Below are 21,642 nucleotides of genomic sequence, written 5' to 3'. Positions count from 1 at the left end.
CCAAGTATATCTTATTAAAAGTACACACATCAATGTCTGAGACTAACAAGTCTCAACTATCCACCCAAACTGATTCCATTAGGGCTGGACTGTGAATGGATCACCCACAATATTTGTGAATCTTTAATAAATCTGATATTTTGAAGACATATGATATCTCACATAATTTATTTGTGCTACATGCCCTAGGTGCTGAGTGGAAATGGATTTAGGAAACGTATCCTTCACGTTTCCCATAATATGACAGCCACACACAACCCTTTCTTTCCTTGGTAAACACCATGCCTACCGAAATCCAGTCATGTTCTGATTAATACTGGCTACAAACCTGAGGTAGGGTCAGCAGGATGGCTGGTGGCCATGTGAGATAGACGTTTGAAAGATATGAAGTGTAACAGACATTTAGAAATTATTTCCACAGTTTGTATTTATCCCCAAACTCAGATGATGATGCAGATTTCTTAACAACAGGGATGGAAACAGGATGGCCCACACTAAACTCATTCATCACCATCCGTCAATGATTCATCAATATGTACAACTTGTGTTTGGGTCTAAGCAGAAGTTATCAACAAATCTTAAAAAAAGCTTTACAGAGAGAACCTAATACGCATTCTTCAAGTCACTCCACCTGTGGCATGATGTGGAATCAGACCTCTCTACCGAATCATCTCGTTTTCTCAACCATGATCCAGGAGAAAAAGAAACCCTACCATGTCCCTCAAACTAAGTATTCTGATGCTAACTTGATTACTAAAATGAGCAGAGGACAGAGAACAGACTTGCTTGGAGCATTGTATATTCCAGAGCAAGTACGAAGACTGCAACACTGGGGAGACCTCTAGTTGACCTAAACACATCATTGCAAGAAGATAGCAAAAATGTTGCATGTAAGAAAACAAATGTTTCAAAATAACTATTTTTCTGAAATATAACATTGCTCAAAATGTCAGTGTGCAATCAGAATCACTGGCAACCCCCCTGTATCAGTATTATCAAACACTAGTGAGATAGATATAGAATGAAATTTACACACATTCCAGGATCATCTTAATCACATAGTCATTACACCATTTTCCTACAACATACAACAAACAATATATGTATGTTAACAGAGTTACGAAAGGACACAGCATACATTAAATGAAAATTATATGAGACCATGTCTCCTGTGACTCCAAGCAGCACACATGCTGCCTCCTTTTGCAAGTGATGTGGTAAATATGATGCCTCCTTGAGCATGTCATGTAGCACATATGATCCTTCCTTGGGCAAGTGATGTGGTAAATATGATGCTCCTTGAGTATGTCATGCAGCATATACAATCCTTAACTGGGCAAGTGATGTGGCAAATATGATGCTCCTTGAGTATGTCATGCAGCATATACAATCCTTAACTGGGCAAGTGATGTGGCAAATATGATGTTCCTTGAGTATGTCATGCAGCATATACAATCCTTCCTTGGGCAAGTGATGTGGCAAATATGATGCCTCCCTTAGCATGTCTTGTAGCACATATGATGCCTCCTTGGGCAAGTGATGTGGCAAATTGGCACTTACCCCACATGCATAAATTATCATAATGCTGATCACTGGATTGCCTGGTATAGACTTGATTTGCAGACTGTCACCATATAGCTAAATAGTTCAGCAGACACAGGCAGGATAAGGTGGTAAGTATTTGGAACATCCCTTTCTGGCTCCTTTCTGTTCCATATAATTAACATCACTAGAAGTGCTTCACAATGACACATGATCAGTAAGACATCTTGTAAATATTCGAGGATCAGCTATATCACCTTTTCGGAAAGATTTATTTCAAAGAGATTGGAAACAGTGAAGTAACTGCCTCTCGACTCAAGGGAAAAGTTTCAATCATTGTTGAACAAGTTGTTTTGTTTGATGAAACAGTTATCACCATTTCTCTTCCTCTATGGCAACATTTTAAACTTTCAGTGAATCAAGGAATTTGAACTTTAATTGTTTTTAGAGTCCAAATCAATTTGTCATGCTGCATCACCGCCTGCCTTGATGAAAGTAATTTCAAATAATGTTTTATACTGGATACATGTTTCTTTGCTTTTGTCAGTTAAATTTAAAGCCATTTTTCCTCCTGATGTTTTTGTACGTGAACAGTTTTGGGTTCCTTGTCTCTGGAACCTGCATATTGTTCCCCCATTATCAGAGCTGCAACACACAGACCACACCTAATAGCAGGCAAAGTACAATCCGCACTGAGGGTGTCATAAATAATGTCACTTAATTTATCAAGTGGATTCCATATAAATATTTATTTTCAATTGTTTACCAGGATTTACCTTGGGTCCTGTATTTAAAGGTCCTTGAGACTTATACTCTTAACTTTCAAGGGTACTTACTACTAAATGGGAGTCCCAAACATTTCAATATTATTATTAATACTATGTTGTAACACCTTGTAATTCACTTGGTTCAGAAACCAAAGTGGTTCAGAAATCCAAATGGCTTCAGGATTCAAGCTGCAAATAAACTACTATTTCATTTCATATCTGCTCAAAATGTAGCTGATAAATTTCACAATGATGACAAAGTAGGGTTATCTTTCTTTGCTATTTATCACTTTTCGATAAATAGTCCAGTAAAAATTAACATCAAACAACATGTTGATTTATTTCTCGTACTTCATCATCATGATTATGTCCTAAAATGCAGGGCAAGTGGAAAATTAGTCAGGACAAGTTACTTTCTTACCGTTACTTAACCCGTGACAAGTGGCTTTTAAAAAACGTTTTGAACCCCTGCTGTTACTGCATCGTGTAACATGATCATGACATTACTACAGTAACTAAATTGCAAATGCAGGCCCCCCCAAGTAATTGAAGGAATTACAGCAAATTTGAAGGAATTGCATCTCAAATGTAAACAAACGCAGCCCACTCGCGAAACAATTGCAGCGATATCGGTAATTTAGCGGTAATAACAGAAATACATCGGCCCTATCGGAAGCAATGTCGGTAATACTGGAAACACGATCGGCCATCTTCGGAGATTTTTCGGTCGCGAGCGGAAACTCACGCAGCAAAACATGGCGTCGTTGGAAGAAGCACCCGTCTCGGTGAGATTTGTTTTTAGTTCGTACTATTACATTTTCATACTTATCCATCTTTGACCACCCGTGTTGAATGCGTTTAGGTATGAGGTGTTGTCGGGGCAATAGCTTATGTTTTTAGGAAAAGATTGTCACTGCAGAAGAGTGTCACAAGTCATGCCCCTGGAGATTGTTTACATCTGAACATCGAAGTCGTGCCGATGATTACGAACATCATGAACGTGCGCCATGAAGAAGTTTATGAGCCATAATTTTTCTTGCTACGAAGTGCAATTGACAAATTTAAACACATTTCACAAAACAATGATGCTATATCTGGCGCACGTTCGTAATCATCGGCACGACTTCGATGTTCAGATGTAAACAAACTACAGGGGCATGACTTGTGACACTCTCCTAGAGTGACTATCTTTTCCTAAAAACATAAGCTTTTGCCCCGACAACACCTCATACCTAAATGCATTCAACACGGGTGGTCAAAGATGGATAAGTATGAAAATGTAATAGTACGAACTAAAAACAAATCTCACCGAGACGGGTGCTTCTTCCAACGACGCCATGTTTTGCTGCGTGAGTTTCCACTCGCGACCGAAAAATCTCCGAAGATGGCCGATCGTGTTTCCAGTATTACCGACATTGCTTCCGATAGGGCCGATGTATTTCTGTTATTACCGCTAAATTACCGATATCGCTGCAATTGTTTCACGAGTGGGCTGCGTTTGTTTACATTTGAGATGCAATTCCTTCAAATTTGCTGTAATTCCTTCAATTACTTAGGGGGGCCTGAAATGATACCGACATAAATTGGTCAAAATTGTTACAAAAACTATTTGGACTTTTTCTGCATCCCTGTGGATGCGTTGCTAAATTTTGTTGCATCCCTTGGACTCTGTTCGTCAAAATTTAATTCAAAATAAAACGAACAAAATATAAAACAGACCATCAGAAAGATCATTTACACAAGTGAGATCAAAATTGTAAGCAAACTCGAAATCTTCAAGGCCATCATCAGAAAATCATAACTACAAATTGTGTATTTATGATACTTATTCTATCTCATGTTTCTTGTGAGCCTATGTGTGGGTCATCAGTGAAAAGCGCATTAGATAACTTAGGAAAAATAATGTGAATAGTTACTTGCAATTTTTCTGTCTGCAGCATTGGAACTGAGAGCTGGCCATTAGCTTACTGGTTTAAGATGCATAAACACCTTTAGTTGTTGGAGCTGGTCACAAAGGTTCTGCTCTGTTCAGTTATCATAATGGGCATGACTTTGTACTAATATTGCTTTAAAAACTTGCAAATTACTCATGGAATTTCTGACTATCCTGTTACTTTTACTTTCAAACACTAAAGGAGTGTTGTGTGGACAGGTTGTGTGTCTTCCCCAGTTTGGCTGGTTTGCATTCCAGAGGGAGTGGGCCATATAGGTAAAAGATAATTGCCTTGGAGGGGTTCAGTTTCAAACAAGTTTTATTCCTCACTGAGTGGTGTACAGTTGATTCTAGGGTATCAATCCTCTGTGTCTTAGCCAATCATAGAGAAGGGGAATGTTATCATGAGCATTGTCTAACATACAGACCCCCTAATGGTAGGGTGTATTACAAAACAGATAAGACAGATATGGTCCGTGTAAAAACACTTGATGTCTCACGATGTCTCCAGACATACAGATTTGGTCAGTGTAATAACACTTGATGTCTCCCCTCTTGTCTCCAGACATAGATATTTGGTCAGTGTAATAACACTTGATGTCTCCCCTCTTGTCACCAGACAAACAGATTTGGTCAGTGTAAGAACACTTGATGTCTTTCCTCTTGTCTCCAGACACACAGATTTGTAAAAGAAAACTTGGTCGGAGTCCCTTTTCTTACTTGCTTCTCACCTCCAGTGTAGAAGAGCTCAAAGCATGACAGATTAAAAACAACAACAAATGAGCCATGACATGTTCTGCCTTTCAGTTCCACAGAGCTCAAAGCATGACAGATTAAAAACAACAACAAATGTGTCACGATAAGTTCTACCTTTCAGTTCCACTGAGCCTAAAGCATGATAGATTGATAACAATAACCAAATGTGCCATGATATGTTCTACCCTTCAGTTCCACTGAGCTCAAAGCATGATAGATTGAAAACAACAAGAAATGTGTCACGATAAGTTCTACCTTTCAGTTCCACTGAGCCTAAAGTATGATAGATTGATAACAATAACCAAATGTGCCATGATATGTTCTACCCTTCAGTTCCACTGAGCTCAAAGCATGACAGATTGAAAACAACAACAAATGAGCCATGATATGTAAATGGAGCTCAAAGCATGACAGGTTAGATAAGAGGTTGTGAAAAAATACACAACTTGGGAAAGACCCATGATTAAAATAAATAATTAATGGTTGACTTTGATGTGTGTCTTTCAAACAAGCATTTCACTTAACCATTTCATACAGAATCATGAGCTTGCACTTTCTATTGAGCACAAGGTCATGAGAAAACTGAAACAAACTTTAAACGTTTATCCTGCAAATCGATGTGTGATATTTTTAAGCATGAGTGAAGACATTTCCCTGGTTGCCAGCATCATTAATACAGTGATGCAGACATTAATTCTCCATGTGGGCCTCATTGATCTTTGCCTGTTTACCTAATCTCTACATCATCAGCTAATTATGTCCTTATTGATCACAGCAAATTTTTCAGGAACTATTTCACATAAAGTTTTCAATAAACACTGTCATGTTATGTATTATACATGTCCCAACATGTGTAATATTGTGCAAAACATTCTCTGTCAAAACTAAGTTGTGGGTCACTGTAACTACATGTCCATGTAAAATCAATGTTATGTTTCTGTCTACAGTAAACTGATATACTTACCTCTGACATTTTATTCCTCATGATCATTCATGAATATGTAAATATGAAGTCAGCCTCTGAGTCCATCTCTGTCAATACATTGTTCAAAAGAAAAACAGACAATCAGTCCAGGTGTTGACTTCATGTAACTTCCCAGCAGCAGAACTCAACATCAATCTACTTCCAATACTCTAATGGCAATCTCTGTTGCCTTGTATCCTGTAAGCTTTATCAGACCTCACTAAAAACTGTATTCTGTGTGAGAGCAGAAAATGCTCGGTTGGGTCTAATCAATACTTGTCCATCGTTCACTGAAATGTAGTGTGAAACTGGATGTCCGTATTGCTAAAATCCCAATGTACATCACTCGGGTTATTGAATTACATTCTTCAATCTTTTCAATTACAATGAGCCCAAAGAAAACCAATTGATTTCTTGTCAACACTGCAAGAATAATGTGGGTCACAATTCTTAAAAATGAATTATACATGTAAATCCACATATGATGTGAGAGGAACAGGATGACAGAAAGTAGGCCACACATGTGGTGTGTATTAAGTAATTAAGTACTTCCATGTGTTCACATGGTTCTGCCGCAGAATTAAAATGTCGCAAAAAAAATCATAAAATCTTGATTACAAAATAAATGAAATAAAAGTAAAACACCATAAAATAACACAAATTTTAAAATAATTACAATATGAAATGGTTCAAAGATTCTCAAATTCAACAGTTTCAAATGAAATATCGTTCTTAAAATATTCCAATCAACATTTATTATATTTCATGTTCATAGTTATGCAGGCATCTCTATTGATTTATTAAGGAAGCATGGAAAAGAGGAACAGTTCTTAGCATTTGCATAAACAACATCTTATTGTGGTCCAGGAAAAAGCTGTTCCAAGATAGAGTACACTTTTCTTCAGTGCTCTGTTTCTTTAGCCAACATGTTTGAATCTAGCTCAGCCAAGGAGACCATTTGTGTGTCATACCTTGATTACATTTAGTGTGAATTTAAGGTACGTTTCTTTATCTGTAGAAGCACTGAATGGGTTTGGTCATGAATATACTTCACACATAAAGATCAGGGTTAGAACTCGTCTCAATCAACCATTGTTATACATGGATTCCGCTAACTGTATGAGATGGTTACACTTGCTTAGTAGCATACATCTCTGTTGGTGATGGCAGTCTCTTGATCAACTGGTCCAGAATATTTACCTGCAGCTGTCAGATAGAGAGAATATTACAGAGTATGCCGTTTAACAACAAATGCCTGAGGTGTTTAAAACATGCACAACAGTCATTAGTAAATGAAGAGTTCATTCCCTTTGAAGACACATAAAATACTTTAATCAAGATTTACTAAACTTTTGAAATTATGCAGAGTGTACGAGCCAAATTTGTTCTTTAATATACCAACACCAAGATAATTTATGTTTCACTATCTTTGTTTAGTTTTTTGCTACAATGCACCTAGAGCTTGCTTGTTTTTGGCTACAATTTGCTTGGAGTTTGCTTGTTTTTGCTACAATTTGCTTGGAGTTTGCTTGTTCTTTGCTACAATTTGCTTGGAGTTTGCTTAGGTTTTGCTACAATTCACTTGGAGCTTGTTTGTTTTTTGCTACAATTTGCTTGGAGTTTGCTAGTATTAGCTTGCAGCTTGATATTTTTGCTACACTTTGCTGGATTTTGCTACAGTTTGCTTGCAGCGGCAAAAACAAGCAAACTACAGCAAACTCCAACAAATTCCTGGGATTGTGCCGGTATTTTAGGGTTTCCCACATGCAGTTGGATACAGGAAAAACAGGGCTTTCCCAAAACAGGAATTTCCATGTAAACATATAGGAAGTATGGAAAATATAGCACCAAATCAAGGTGTGCTGTCGGCAACCGAGACCAAAAAGCATTTTGGTATCGGATTGAAAAGACTCTATAACATATGGCAAGAGCTGATCGAGGAAACCATGCCTCCAATCAAAGAAGAAGCACCAGAAGTAGTGTTCATTGAACTGTTGCCGCCGCAAATGGTGAATTGAGATACATTGAAAGTGGCAATGTTGCTTGCCATCCAGGACTTCTACAACCACATGGGGAAGATCGAGAACAAACTGTGAATATGTTGGTAGACATCTTTTCTAGACTGGATGACGAAGAGGAGCAGCAGGAGGAGGAAGAAGAGAGCCATTTTGATATCCAGAGTGTGGGGCGGATGGTGGAAGCAATGCAAAGATGGGGCTACATTTGACAACCGCCATGCTTCTATGGAACGTTGGCCAATGGAAGCACCGCAGCACACCAGTCTAAATACCAGTCACGAAAGGTAGGCGAGAAACATGAAGCCAAACATGCGGCCAAACCCAGAGACCCCCACTACATGCACTAGGGGAACTTCAGCTCGACTTCTTGATCGTCTTTCCTGTTCGATATGCGTGAATGCCAGATTTTGCTGAGCCTGCACATGAACAGTCCACCCACCATCAGAGGCGTTTTATACTGCTGGTGTCTTGAACCAAAATTTCTCTTATCTTATAGCTGTGCACCACAATTGTTTCTCCAAACGTTGTTGGTAGCCGTAGCAGCAACAGTCAGTTCTTCCCTTCGTATTTCACAATGGCAAGTGTAGATTCCTTCCAAAATGTCTGCAGCTTTTCGGAGTTCGTAGAACAAAGGGGCTGCTGCTTCCATGTCCTTGGGCCTGCAGTAGTTGGGAAACGTTGTGTGCCAAATAGTGTTTAGATATCTCTGTGGTGGGTCTGCTTTCCTTGCTAGCTGTCAGAGTGAGTGAGTTAAGTTTTACACTGCACTCATCAATATTCCAGTTATATGGTGGCAGTCTGTAAATAATTGAGTCTGGACCAGACAATCCAGTGACCAGACAATTTGCCTCTTACGACAAGCATAGTCGCCTATTATGGCAAGCATGGGTTGCTGAAGGCCTATTCTACCTCAGACCTTCACAGGTTCTAGCTATCGGAAGGTACAAGAATGTTTCTTCTTGTATGGACCTTTGTGCGGCAGTTTGTTGAGGATTATTTGTTGAAGTTGTCTTTTTTTGTGGCTCGGGGGTATTTCCTCTTCACTTCCCAAAGAGACAAACACCCCAATCGGATCTTGGCATAGTCTTAACGGGAAGGCTTGGTTATTGGCATTTTTTCTATATCCATGCACCTGCAATATCTCTAATTGGAGTGCACTTCCACCAATGGAATTTGCAGACACACTCTTTGTCTTCTGGAACTAGATTTGTACTATTTTTGTGGTTGTGGGAGCCAAGGTGGCAGTTTGGAGGCTCCGAGGCCCTGGTGCACCTCTGGGGTCACTGAACTGCTATCATGTATACAACTGTGTTTGTTTGGGGTGGGTTTTTTTTGTGTGTACACTGCCTGTAGTTCAGGTTTGATTTTGAGATGCTGGTTTGGAAGTCAATAGTAATGTCAAATAATTTTAAACAAATAATTACACAATAAGTCCCTATAACTGCATCTTATGTTCTATCAAAAAGGCGTTTTATCAACATTTGAAATAAATTGAACTTCAAATGTTTCATCTCTAATGCATTTAACTCATTACTAGCTAGCGACCAGTTATCGCCAACACCTGGCTGTAGCTCTTGTGAAGACAGTTTGATTCTAACTCTTGTGGCCTTTTGCTTTGGTGATGTGTCAATGTGTGAAGTACTACGAAAGTGCAGATCAAGCCACCTTCTCAAGCACTACATCCAGGTGTTGGCAATAACTGGTATGCGACCATAACTGGTAAGTTTTTTTGCGATATTTCGAGGCGTCTCTCTCTACATCAACAATGGTGGTCAGTATGAAATATATAACATCTAATAATAATTGCAATAAATAGAATGTTACATGAATTATGACAGTCTCAAAGTAAAGGGCATTATTTCGTTGGAAATAGTGGCAAAGGTTGACTGAAAAAAACACATAGGCCCATTTAATTGGTTTTATACGGTAACCAGGTGTGCAGACTGCCTTTTGGGAAACACCTGTTACGTTCTCAAAATGGAAACTGGTAAGTGACAACTTAAAAAACGTAGGAAAGGATATGCAGTGGATTAGGTTTCGTACCTTACAAGTCCGTGGACAGCTCTATCTTGCTGACAACTTGACTACATCCCGTTTATATACCTTGTTTATCCATGGCGACACTATTATTTTGTTCAAATGTCACCAGATTATTATAGATCGTCATTTGAATTGATTCATGGTATTTTTTGGTAAAGAGCGAATCCGCGTATTGTATTTTGAAGAACATGATTTTTTCAAGAACTGACATTAATTATGAGTAAAAATCATCATCTCTCCGGTTTATAAATGAACTTGTCCAAAACTACGGATTTTCACGCGTGATGTAAAATATGGCGTCGCCCTGGCAAACAAATCGTGGTGGATGTCTTAGAAGTTTATGTGGTGTGTGTGTCTTGACTTCTGTTTGAAAAATGTATAGAAGAATCTCTGTTTATAGTTACCAAGATTTGCGACTTGGTGTCTTCCTTGTAATTTTAGAGCATCTCAAAAGTATAATCCAGTTACAGTAAATCATTACGTTTTGTAACATTCCCCCAGTTTTCGCGCGCACTTTGCTCCTAGAACATAGTTACAACAATTTGGTAACAATGCAGCTTGCCGAGCGCAGCGTTAAGTTGTTTCAGGGTACCAACTGCATAGACCTCGGGTGCTCTTCTCCAATTGCATTTAGGGTGTATACGACGTTAACAGTTCCTTAAGATTCACGGAAATAGAAGTCACCTGGTTTTTTGGTCCTCTAATCATCATCCAAAACTACATTTTCACAGATAAAAAATAGAAGAAACTGCACATGATCAAGTTAAGAAACAGGCAATAATGTCTGGTAATTTGTACTTGTAGTATTGTTTACACAGGAAATTGTACTTGCATGTGTGTTGCAATAGTGAATATGCAGTTGACAATTAAGGCTATGAATGAACTTGTAAAAATAGTAAACTTTCAACAAGAGTGCAAGCATAAAGAATGTACTAATAAAATCCCTACATCAATTATTTTGTATGTCAGTTATCAAAAAGAAACATGAACCTACAGAGAGTACATCTCATTTGAAAGTTAGCTTGCATCAGAAACATACATTTTGACAGATGAAATCTGAAGGAGTAAACATGACATGATTTGCTCTCCTGTAAACTCACATGTTTTGGATGTTTTTAGAAAAATTGTTGAACACAAAGAATATTTAAAGATAATATGCAACGTAAAACACAACATTGCAGATTCCGATACCTTTCAGTATGTACTTACTGAAACAAATCATCAAAACTGCCAATTCAACCTATGAAGTTGAATAAAAACGTGATGAAAAAATGTCCATAAAATCGGACTTCAAATGATTTGTTTTTTAACAATCAGCAATGCATTTTATATAATTATTATCATGACCATGTGATAACTGTGTTTTAATTGTGTTTGATTTTGTGGTTGCACGTGACCTTTAACAAACAAACTGTAGTCCTTGGATGGGTGACCATGTTAGGCAGCTTGACTCCTGAGTGTTTCTAGGACTTAAGTCTTGCCCTATGACAGTGAACATGTGATACATGTGATTTCACCATAGGCAGATGAGTTTGTTCAAAACTGCCTCTATTCACCCAGCAGAAAATGGGTACCCATTGGGATCAAGTCATGACTGTAACCATCTAGAGCCTAGCAGGCACCTTGGGTTATCTGTGGAAATAAAACTCAGATTGTTTGGGCATGGACCAAGTACACAGCTGTATCCATGACAGCAGTATCCGTCAGTTGTTCTTTGAGATATTGTTCATCAAAGTTTGAGTAGAGTTTGTTCACATACCCTTGATCTCAGAATACAGATTTCTTTTTTTTTCTCTCATTCTGCTTATTGCAACATATACAGTATGTTTTAGTTTGTCTGAATGATGTCAATTGTTGTAATATCTTTCAATTTCAGAGGTAGCTTCACATCATTGATTGAGACAAGCTCCTACCAGGTACAGTGAGGCTGATGTTCCAAGGGAGACAACTGAACATCAAGCCTCATGATTAGCCCTCTAGGCGAATGTGTCATCCACATCATGGGATGGTTCTGTCAGTTTCCTGGAAACTTCTGTCTGTACTTCAGATCGTATCGACTGTTCAGGACTATCATTTTTGTGAGCTTGTTACTATTCTATTGTGAGTTTTTGCACTACTATGTTGTGTTGTTCCAGTGCACCTGGCCTCAGGTGAACAATGAAATGTTTGACAGGACACTTCCTCCAAAGTTCCACCCTCTGCGAGTTATGGTGATAGCAGACACACATGTGATGGGAGCACATGCACACTGGTTTGACAAGCTGAGGAGGTACATTGACTTTTATATACTGTTTGCATGAATAAGTTTGGTGTTCAGTTTTGGTGTTGCCATACATTTTGCCAAGGGGCAACTTCAACAGTCATGCAGCTGTTTGCTGTTCCATTTGTGTTATACACTTGAACAATGAATTTCCTGGTCCCACCTGGGACCGTGCAACTGACTTGCTCACGGTTACTAGTGTACCGGATTTTGAAATTAACAGAAGCCATTATTAAGATGGATATAAGGTTGTGGATAATGAAAGTGTAGGCAGATTTTCTGACTTTACAGACATGCAAGACATTACCAAGGCTCAAGACCTGCAGTGTACGAATGTTTGCAATTACTTGTTATGTTCTTAATATGGTTCCATCTTCAATACACCCTGTCTTGAACACACAATAGCAAACTGTTTATTTCCGATAGAAAATCTTCAACAAAACTGAGTGATGTAGTTACTAGTCATTGCTAGTAGTCACTCATGAATATAATCTGAATCGGTGGTAACAGATATAACAGGTGAAAAAGGAATATTTTACAAAAGTTGAAAGCATCAGAGTGCCACCCCTTTTAGTGACTGAAGATGTTTCAGGGGTTAAATGAGATGTAATGTTTTATTTACTATGTGCAGTCTGGAGCCATGTTTTATGATTTCTGATTTTTCTCTGTTTTTCAGAGAATGGCAAATGGAACGAGCATTTCAAACCAGTATGCTGATTCACAGTCCAGATGTGGTTTTTGTTTTAGGTAGTCTCATCAAGCCTCAGACTATTGTATGTAGCTTGTTAATCTACAAGGTGGAACAAGGTGTCCTCAAATAAAAATACACCCCATAAAAACTATAGCTTAAAACAACATGTTATGGTCCAGTGACATATTAATTACATGCTGTCACCTGCATTTGCTTAATGAATTTGCCCAAGAGGAGGCAAAAAAATATTCCAATGGACTGATTCACCTCTAGTGGCATTTTTCTGGTAATGGAAACTCTCTAGAACATTGGGACTAATATAGTAGTTTCATATGAACAATTTAATGAATGGCTATTGTATTCAAGTCCCTTTTCCCCAGTGCCCTGGCTGTCAACACTGCAGATGGTCTGAAGATTCTGTGGAATAGAGAGTTGTTTGTGTTTGTACATAAGTTGACATGTGCATATGTCATGCCATCACATTAACTGCCAAAATTATTGCAATGTTTAGTCTGGTCAGGGACCACACACATTTTCACATTCAATTTACTCTCACTCATTCAATTTGTTTTAAAGTAACTATTCCCTGCTATAATGGCTGCACAAACTGATAGGCAACATTAAGTGCTGTAGCTTGTATCGCTCTTCATTAGCTCAAATTTTGTGGTAAACACATGTGTTCACTCACAAGGCTGTCCTGCCCTAAACACTAGCGGTGAGAAACAGAAACACTTGTTTCTTCAGATTTGGTCCTAGTTTTGTAAGCTAGGATATTGTCCTGTCCCTTGCTTCTGAAGTTATCCTGCCTCTGCACCTGTTAACCAGAATCCTTCCTTTCTCAGGTGACCTGCTGGATGAAGGGAAGTGGTGCTCAGATTCCGAGTTCCAAAGTCATGTCAGGAGATTCCAAAAATTGTTCTCCACAAATCAGAATACAGACATGTATGTTCTGGTTGGGAACCACGACATTGGATTTCATTATGCGTGAGTGTATCAACATTTTGACTGAACTATGTGGAATGATTTGTTTTTGTCAAAAGCTGTAAAAGTTTTGTGGTTCAAGGCCTGTGCTAGGTTCAAACACTGTAGCTTTCAATGTGACATGGCAGTCTTTTTGTGGTTCAAGGTCTGTACTAGGTTCAAACACTGTAGCTTACAATGTGACATGGCAGTCTTTTTGTGGTTCAAGGCCTGCACTAGGTTCAAACACTGTAGCTTACTATGTGACATGGCAATCTTTTTGTGGTAACTCTACTTTTGAAATAATGTTGGCAATGGTCCAACTTCTCACTTCTGGTGTGGTTCCCAACACAATGAGCACTGCAACAACTTGAACCATGTTCCCCTGTTTTGTTTTTTTATACCTAAATTACTAAAAACAGTTGTAGACAGCAAATTACCTTTAACTGACTTATTATTTGTTGTTGTTAGTTGAGAAAAACATCATTTGTTTAATCTCCCAGGTGCAATATGAACTGGCATGATGAAAGATAACAGGAAAAATGTGATGTAATGTTTTAGGCATTGTCAATACTCAAGGCATGTAGGTGTTGGGTAACATCAAAGAAATACTGCAAATTCATTTTATTTATCAGCTGTTATATTATTTCCAACAACCAGTCTTAGCCATTGCTACTTTCCAATTCTAAAAAGTAGTTCTCATACTGCCACTGGACTGTTAGTTTAAAGCTGTATAGCAGAAGTATAGTTGGTGAACAAATTTTTAGAAAAGAAAGTACAGTATTTTCAAAATTTTGAGGTGCCAAATGTAATAGTATTTGATTCACTCATTAATGTTTCCTGGTTTTATTTTTAGGATGACGCCACACAAGGAAAGAAGGTTTGAAAAAGCATTTAATGCACCTTCTGTGAAGATGTTGCGCATCAGAGACAATATTTTTGTACTAGTCAACAGCATGACACTGGAGGGAGATGGGTGCTCTCTGTGCCAGGATGCTGTCTCCCAATTGCAACAAGTTTCACAACAACTTAGATGTGCTCAGGTAATGTCCTTCAACAGGTTAGAAGTGCCTAGGGAATGTGCTTCAACAGATTAGAAGTGCCCAGGTAATGTCCTTCAACAGGTTAGAGGTGCTCAGGTCATGTCCTTCAACAGTTTATATGTGCTCAGGTAACTTATTAAATCACAAGGCAAGACATGGTGAAATGGAAGACAAGACATGACCAATAAAAGACAGGACCTATGAAAGACAGGACTTAATGAATGAAAAGCAGAACATGACAAATGGAAAACAATATATGCCAAATGTAAGGCAAGACTTGACCAATTAATTACAGGATAACAAATCAAAGGCAAGACATATCCAATTAATGATGGGATAACAAACCAAAGGCAAGACACGGCCAATGCCAATTAGTTAATGAGTGAATTTAGTTTTTACATTACTTTCAGCTTAACATGTGGAAGCTTTAACCACTAGGCTACCCCACTGTCCCCATGGCAAATGAGAAGCAAGACCCAGCCATTAAAGACAAGACATGACCAATGACAGACAAGACATGACCAATGAAAGGCAAGACATGATCAATGACAGACAAGTCATGACCAATGACAGACAAGACCAATGAAAGGCAAGACAAGACCAATGAAAGGCAAGACAAGATCAATGAAAGGCAAGACAAGACCAATGAAAGGCAAGATATGACCAATGACAGACAAGTCATGACCAATGAAAGGCAAGACATGACCAATGACAGACAAGTCATGACCAATGAAAGGCAAGCAAGACATGACCAATGACAGACAAGTCATGACCAATGAAAGGCAAGACATGATCAATGACAGACAAGTCATGACAAATGTTTTCATTTTTCCAGGCCCCATTGAAGTCTTCCAGCAGTCACAATATGTGTCACCAGTGGGAGCAGTTCACCTACACCAAGCCTATTTTACTGCAGGTTAGAATATGTTGTGATGTCTGGATTGCTAAAAGTGGCTTAAAACCAAACTCACTCTGTACAAACAAGTCCATTGGGGAGGTTCATAAGATTCCAACAGTTTTCATCAATGTTTTTTGTTTTAACTTCTCCCTGCCAGTAGATACAACCAGTATGTTTCTAAGCCACTGACCACAATAGAATTGTCTCTCTTATGTTACAGTTAAGAATTTCCCGTGAGAAACTGTGTAAGAAATCCCCTGTGAACCAGCAAAACAGAACAAAGACAAGTTGTTTACGTTCAAATTATGTATTGTTATACAACGAGAGCAAGATATACAGAGTCACAAGTCAATATAACAATGCAGATTTCAGGTACATTACAAGAGAGACAAAATCTAAGTCAGTGGGTCACACAAATACAGTATAGCAAACTCACCAAAGTCTTGGTGTGAGAGGGAACAGCTATGGCTAAATGTAAACACAGCGATTGGTGCGACTGCAGATACTGTAGCTTCAGGCGTTGACAGGGTTTCAAGTGTGTTGGCAGTAAATCCAGCAAATATGAATGAATGTCAGGGTGAGTGTCACCCTCTGCACGGCAACCAGCCCTTATATATATTTACAAAGTCATTTCCCGAAGGTTCAGGCACAAACGAACATCGTCAACACTGTAGAATGGTCTCGAAACAGTATCCCAGAAGTGAACATCAAAAACTAGGAGCAGAAAATTCCGGAAAACCACAATGCGAAAAGTGTTGACCAGATATTAAAACGAAGTGTGACCCATAATATTTACTATTCAAAACACTAAACATTGTGACCCAATAATAATTATTACCGAATTAATAACATAAATATACAGGAAATACACACTCGTAACACTTAGATGAACATCCTCCTCTGTCAAATCACATAATTTGCCAAGTATTGTTTTATGGTATGTACACTAAACTTTGAAGCAAAGTGTGATATACAGACAGAGCACACCACATATATATGTGCAACGTTCTGCTTGTTTGTCTGCTTACGTCTTGTTAAATGTCACAGCTACAGGGGAAGGTGTGGTAGCCATGTGTCTAAAGTGTTCGCTTGTCAGCTGAAGACCCAAGTTTGATTCCCTACATGGGTACTTGTGTGAAATCAATTTCATTTGTCCCCTGCTATGTATGATATTGCTGGAATACTGTTAAAAGTGGCTTAAAGCTAAACTCATTCACAGTTACAGGCTGTCTTTAAACACAACATTCTTTATGAAGGCGGTACACAGATACATCGTAACAGGCACAATATTCTATATCTAAACACACCATACCACATGTAACATATCATATGACTTTGATTGATTGTGTTGTTTCAGCACTACCCGTTGTTTCGTACTTCTGATATAGACTGTGATACACCTGATGCAGCTCCTCTAGAAGAGAAGAGTACACCTTTCAAACCCAAGTGGGACTGTTTGTCTCAGGATGCCACTGAACAGGTAATGTGTTGTCTTATCTGTCCACTAGTGTCTTGTGGAGACCGATCTATGCATTTATCCTTTTGTCTTATAAAATGTCAAGTAATGTCTCACATTGTCAAATTTTACCCTGTTCAGGACACGGGAATATATACCGTAGAAATTTATCTTTTTATTGAAATCCTGTCACTACAGTACATGTATGGAACACTATGAAACGTTTCAGTGATGTGCCATTTAGACTAATATGCACTATTGGATTAATATGTCCCATACTGACATCCTCACTTCTCTGAATGACTAAACTATTTTCATTTATTGCATCCAGATGTTCAACCTGCTTGACCCACGACTAGTCATCAGTGCCCACACCCACCACGGGTGTTACCGTATCCACAAGGGTAGCATTCCAGAGTGGACAATACCCTCCTTCAACTGGAGGAATAAAAACAATCCATCATTTCTTCTAGTAAGTACAAGACTGAATAACATTGTCCATGTATTAGAACTCAGTGCTGACTAACCCATCAAGATCTGGGATCTAGTTGATGTTTAGTTTGTGGGGGTTGTGGGGGACTATGCATTCAGTAGCGTTTGTACGTACATTCGTATGTACATCCCGATTCTGTGTTAACACAATGTCTTATGAACTATTGTACTCAGTATTTTCCAATTTGGTTACAACCCAGATTTGGGGATTATGTAGACACCCTTTAGTCTTTGTGACCTTGATCTTATTTGCAAGGTCACCGTGACACTTTGGCCACTTTTCAGATTCTTGTTAATGCGATATCTCATGAACTATTGTATTTTGGGATTACGCAGTTGTGGTTTAATTGCGCTTATTTTCAAGGTCACCTCGACACTTTGGCCACTTTTCAGATTCTTGTTAATGTGATATCTCATGAACTATTGTACTGGGGATTATGCAGACACCAATCAGTTTTGGTGACCTTGATCTTATTTTCAAGGTCACTGTGACACATTTCACTTTTCGCTTATGTTGACGCAACATTCCATAAAGCATCACAATCAATGTTCTTAATTTTGTTAACAGCTTACATTAGGTGATAATCCAGACACCAGTCATTTCATGCATCTTGTGTGTGAGCAAAAAGTAAAGAGTAATGAATATGTCATAAATATTTCATACTTCTTTAGCAGTGGGGACATTGCCATGTTAGTGGCAAACACTTGTTGTGAAAGGCAGCTGACAGGATCAGGTGGTCACGTTTGGTTTATGCATGTCATCATGTCTAAGTTGTTTTGATCTCTTCTCAAATATCAGTCAGTGGATTGTCTGGTCCTGAAATGATTGTGTACAGACCACCCAGGTATATCTGCTTTTATGAACGAACTTGCAATACATGTTATCTGAGCATACAAGACATAATGTACTGCACATTTATGACCAGAAATTTGAATTGTGGCCATGACAACAGAACACATTTCAATGATTTGCCGCTGCTGATTATCACAGTCATAACACTAGGATGTACAAGCTGATGAACTGACTGCCTCCTAATATATGTGTTCTGACCTGTTTCAGGCAACCATCACCAATGACAAGTATGAAATAAAGCGATGCCAGATGCCGCGGGAAACTACTGTCATTACGTTATACATCGTCTGGGGCCTCGTGATATTACTTACATTGCCCTTCCCTCGTAGGGTCATTAAATTCAATACTGACAAAGCACATTGACAATGACTGCAACTCACTAGTGCCTGCTTTGTACATGCTGTTGATGTTGTAATGAAGCCTGGCTGTCAAGCATTACTGACAATGACTGTAACTATCAAGGTGCCTGCTTTGTACATGCTGTTGAGATTGTTGAGCAGCCAGTTGCGTTGCTGTTGTCAAGCAATACTTGATAATGACTGTAGCTTGCAAGGTGCCTGCTTTGTACATGCTGTTGAGATTGTTGAGCAGCCAGTTGTGTTGCTGTTGTCAAGCAATACTTGATAATGACTGTAGCTTGCAAGGTGCCTGCTTGTTACATGCTGCTGAGGTTACACGCTGCTGATGTTACATGCTGCTGATGTTACTCGCTGCTGATGTTGTCAAGACTCACAGACAATGATTGTAAGCCACAAGGTGCCTAGATTTACATGCTTGTTGAGCAGCCAGTTGTGTTGCTGTTGTCAAGCAATATTTGATAATGACTGTAGCTTGCAAGGTGCCTGCTTTGTACATCCCTTTAATATTACAGTTACATGTCTATTTCGGAATATAGCTTATAATTTGTAAGATTATGTGCAATACATTTAGATGTAGGAATTACCTTGTGCATGGGATGTGCATTCTTGCCTGTATACAAATATATACAAGTCATGTGTTGATAGTGTACACTGATTACTGGTAACAGCAGGTGCTACGTGGTAACTGACTGTTCCTCATCTGTCCAAACATCTTATCTCTTTTAGCAGATGTCCCCCAAAAATTAGACATTTGTTGTTCTTGTAATAATAATTATTAGCTTTATTGTGTGATAAAGATAAAGCATGAAAAAGTAATAACAGAGTGCATGTAATTCATTAACACATTTCAGTACATTGTTCGGTAGATTCTTTGGTAATGCAAGTCTGGAAGTAATGATACTCTCGGTCCACAAAGGTTGTATTTCTGTCCTGCACTTGGAAATTATTATCAACAGTTGTTAAATCTGGAAGTTGGCATCTGTATGTTGATATTTTCTATGGTAAAACATCTTCCACACGTAACAGATAGTAGGTCATGCATTGTTAGTGAGTGAAGTACATGTATGACACAGGTGTCTCATAACACAGGGGTTAACCATGGACCAGAAGACCTGCATTATGGTGAGGGATGACAGTATTTCAGTCATCCACTTATTGGTATTGAAGAACTCTGTGTCCAGTGCAATGCTCAAAGATTGTTGCAGTGACTAAACAACCAAGCAAGTGATTATGCTTTCTCATAATCTAACACAAACAATTAAGGAACACTTTGTTGCATCAACAACATTTTTCACAAGGTTGGTTTTGTCTGTGTCATTAAATTTACATTCCATAAGCACTACAAGCTTGTTCCAAGAATTTATCCAGGAAATTTAGGTTCCTAACATACTAGTCATTTAGTTAAATATGCGAAATTTGAAAATGCATTTGGGGCGATTTGCAAAAACACCCCAAAGAACTACATGTTTTTGCATTATTTATTTTTGGTGCATTAACAACGATAACAGGAATGTTTGATAAATGATGCTAAGCAATTATTTTCAACCAGTTCCCAACACTAGCACAGATTCATTACCTCTAGTCCAAGGACCTAACTATGGGGAACACCACAAAGAAGATTTTTAGACTCTGGTGTAACCTTGTCAACACTGATACCCTGAGACCTGTTGAAAAGCCTTCAAGAAAACCACTTGAGAGCTTATCTCCTATACAGCATGTATACTGGGCCAGTGCCAGTTCAAGACATTTGTCAGAGTGAGTGCTTGTTAGCAGATTAATGAATATGTTCAGATAAAGCACAAACAGGTTTACTTATTTTCTTCGGATGCCAGATTAGTTAGATGGTTTGTTTAACAGAAATATGTCGTTACCAGTTTTAAAGGAGTAGCGTGGTCTCTCTTGCATTTGTCAGCATTTCCACTTCCAGTTATCACTAAGTGCTTTGGGACAGCTTGAGAAAACTGACCAACATGCCATTGAAACAGTTAAATAAGTCTGAAATCATGTCCATGGTTATTATGGATTTAGGAATGAAGTACATAGGTATTTTGATGTTACTGAAACAATGGGTGTGTTGCAAACAACCAATTGCTTGCAAGCAATGTATAGCGAATCGCCTCACAACAGAAGTGCTAACTTCCAGCCGCTTGCAATCAATTGCTGGATGAAGTTGCTTTGCTCTCAAACCAAAATGGAAGCTTAGGAAAATTTGAATTCTAAGGCTGAACAAAATTGTTCGGCTGCCAAATTGGCTAAAAAAAAGAAAACAGCTTACATCCCAGCATCCTCAGTTTGTTCCACAGGTTCATTGTAGTCATCAACAATCATAAATTCATCACTTGTCATCGAGCCTCTTCTAGGACATTCTTTATTAGTGCCAGACAAGCAAATGGTAATCGCTCTGCTATTTGTGAAAGAGTGATAAGTACATTGAGCTGTTGCAATCCCTGAATAAGCGATTCATTTGGTTACTCTAAGCGATTTTCAGTTTGCAATGCACCCAACATGTTGGTTCATTGTTGTGAACTAACATTTTCTGCTGGAACTGTTGTCAGTTGGCTTGACACAATGGTTTATGAAGTCATGTAAAATCTGATGGAAGAACCATTA

The 21,642-nt window shown here is 38.5% G+C and overlaps 1 protein-coding gene across 1 annotated transcript; it reads left to right on the top strand.

Moving 5' to 3' along the window:
- The first annotated feature begins 10,297 nt into the window (after positions 1 to 10,297).
- LOC137258816 (metallophosphoesterase 1-like) lies at positions 10,298 to 19,848 on the top strand. Its single transcript, XM_067796512.1, has 9 exons — positions 10,298 to 10,365; positions 11,897 to 12,289; positions 12,957 to 13,027; positions 13,814 to 13,955; positions 14,788 to 14,974; positions 15,810 to 15,890; positions 17,230 to 17,352; positions 17,660 to 17,800; positions 18,881 to 19,848. Exons 2-9 carry the CDS (start codon positions 11,985 to 11,987, stop codon positions 19,034 to 19,036), a joined length of 1,206 nt encoding a protein of 401 aa, XP_067652613.1. The 5' UTR covers positions 10,298 to 10,365; positions 11,897 to 11,984; the 3' UTR covers positions 19,037 to 19,848.
- Positions 19,849 to 21,642: the final 1,794 nt, after the last annotated feature.

This window comes from Haliotis asinina, chromosome 12, assembly GCF_037392515.1.
Source record: "Haliotis asinina isolate JCU_RB_2024 chromosome 12, JCU_Hal_asi_v2, whole genome shotgun sequence".
NCBI classification, from domain to species: Eukaryota; Metazoa; Mollusca; class Gastropoda; order Lepetellida; family Haliotidae; genus Haliotis; species Haliotis asinina.
Note: the sequence above shows the minus strand (reverse complement) of the source record. Positions and strands in the feature narration are given on the sequence as shown.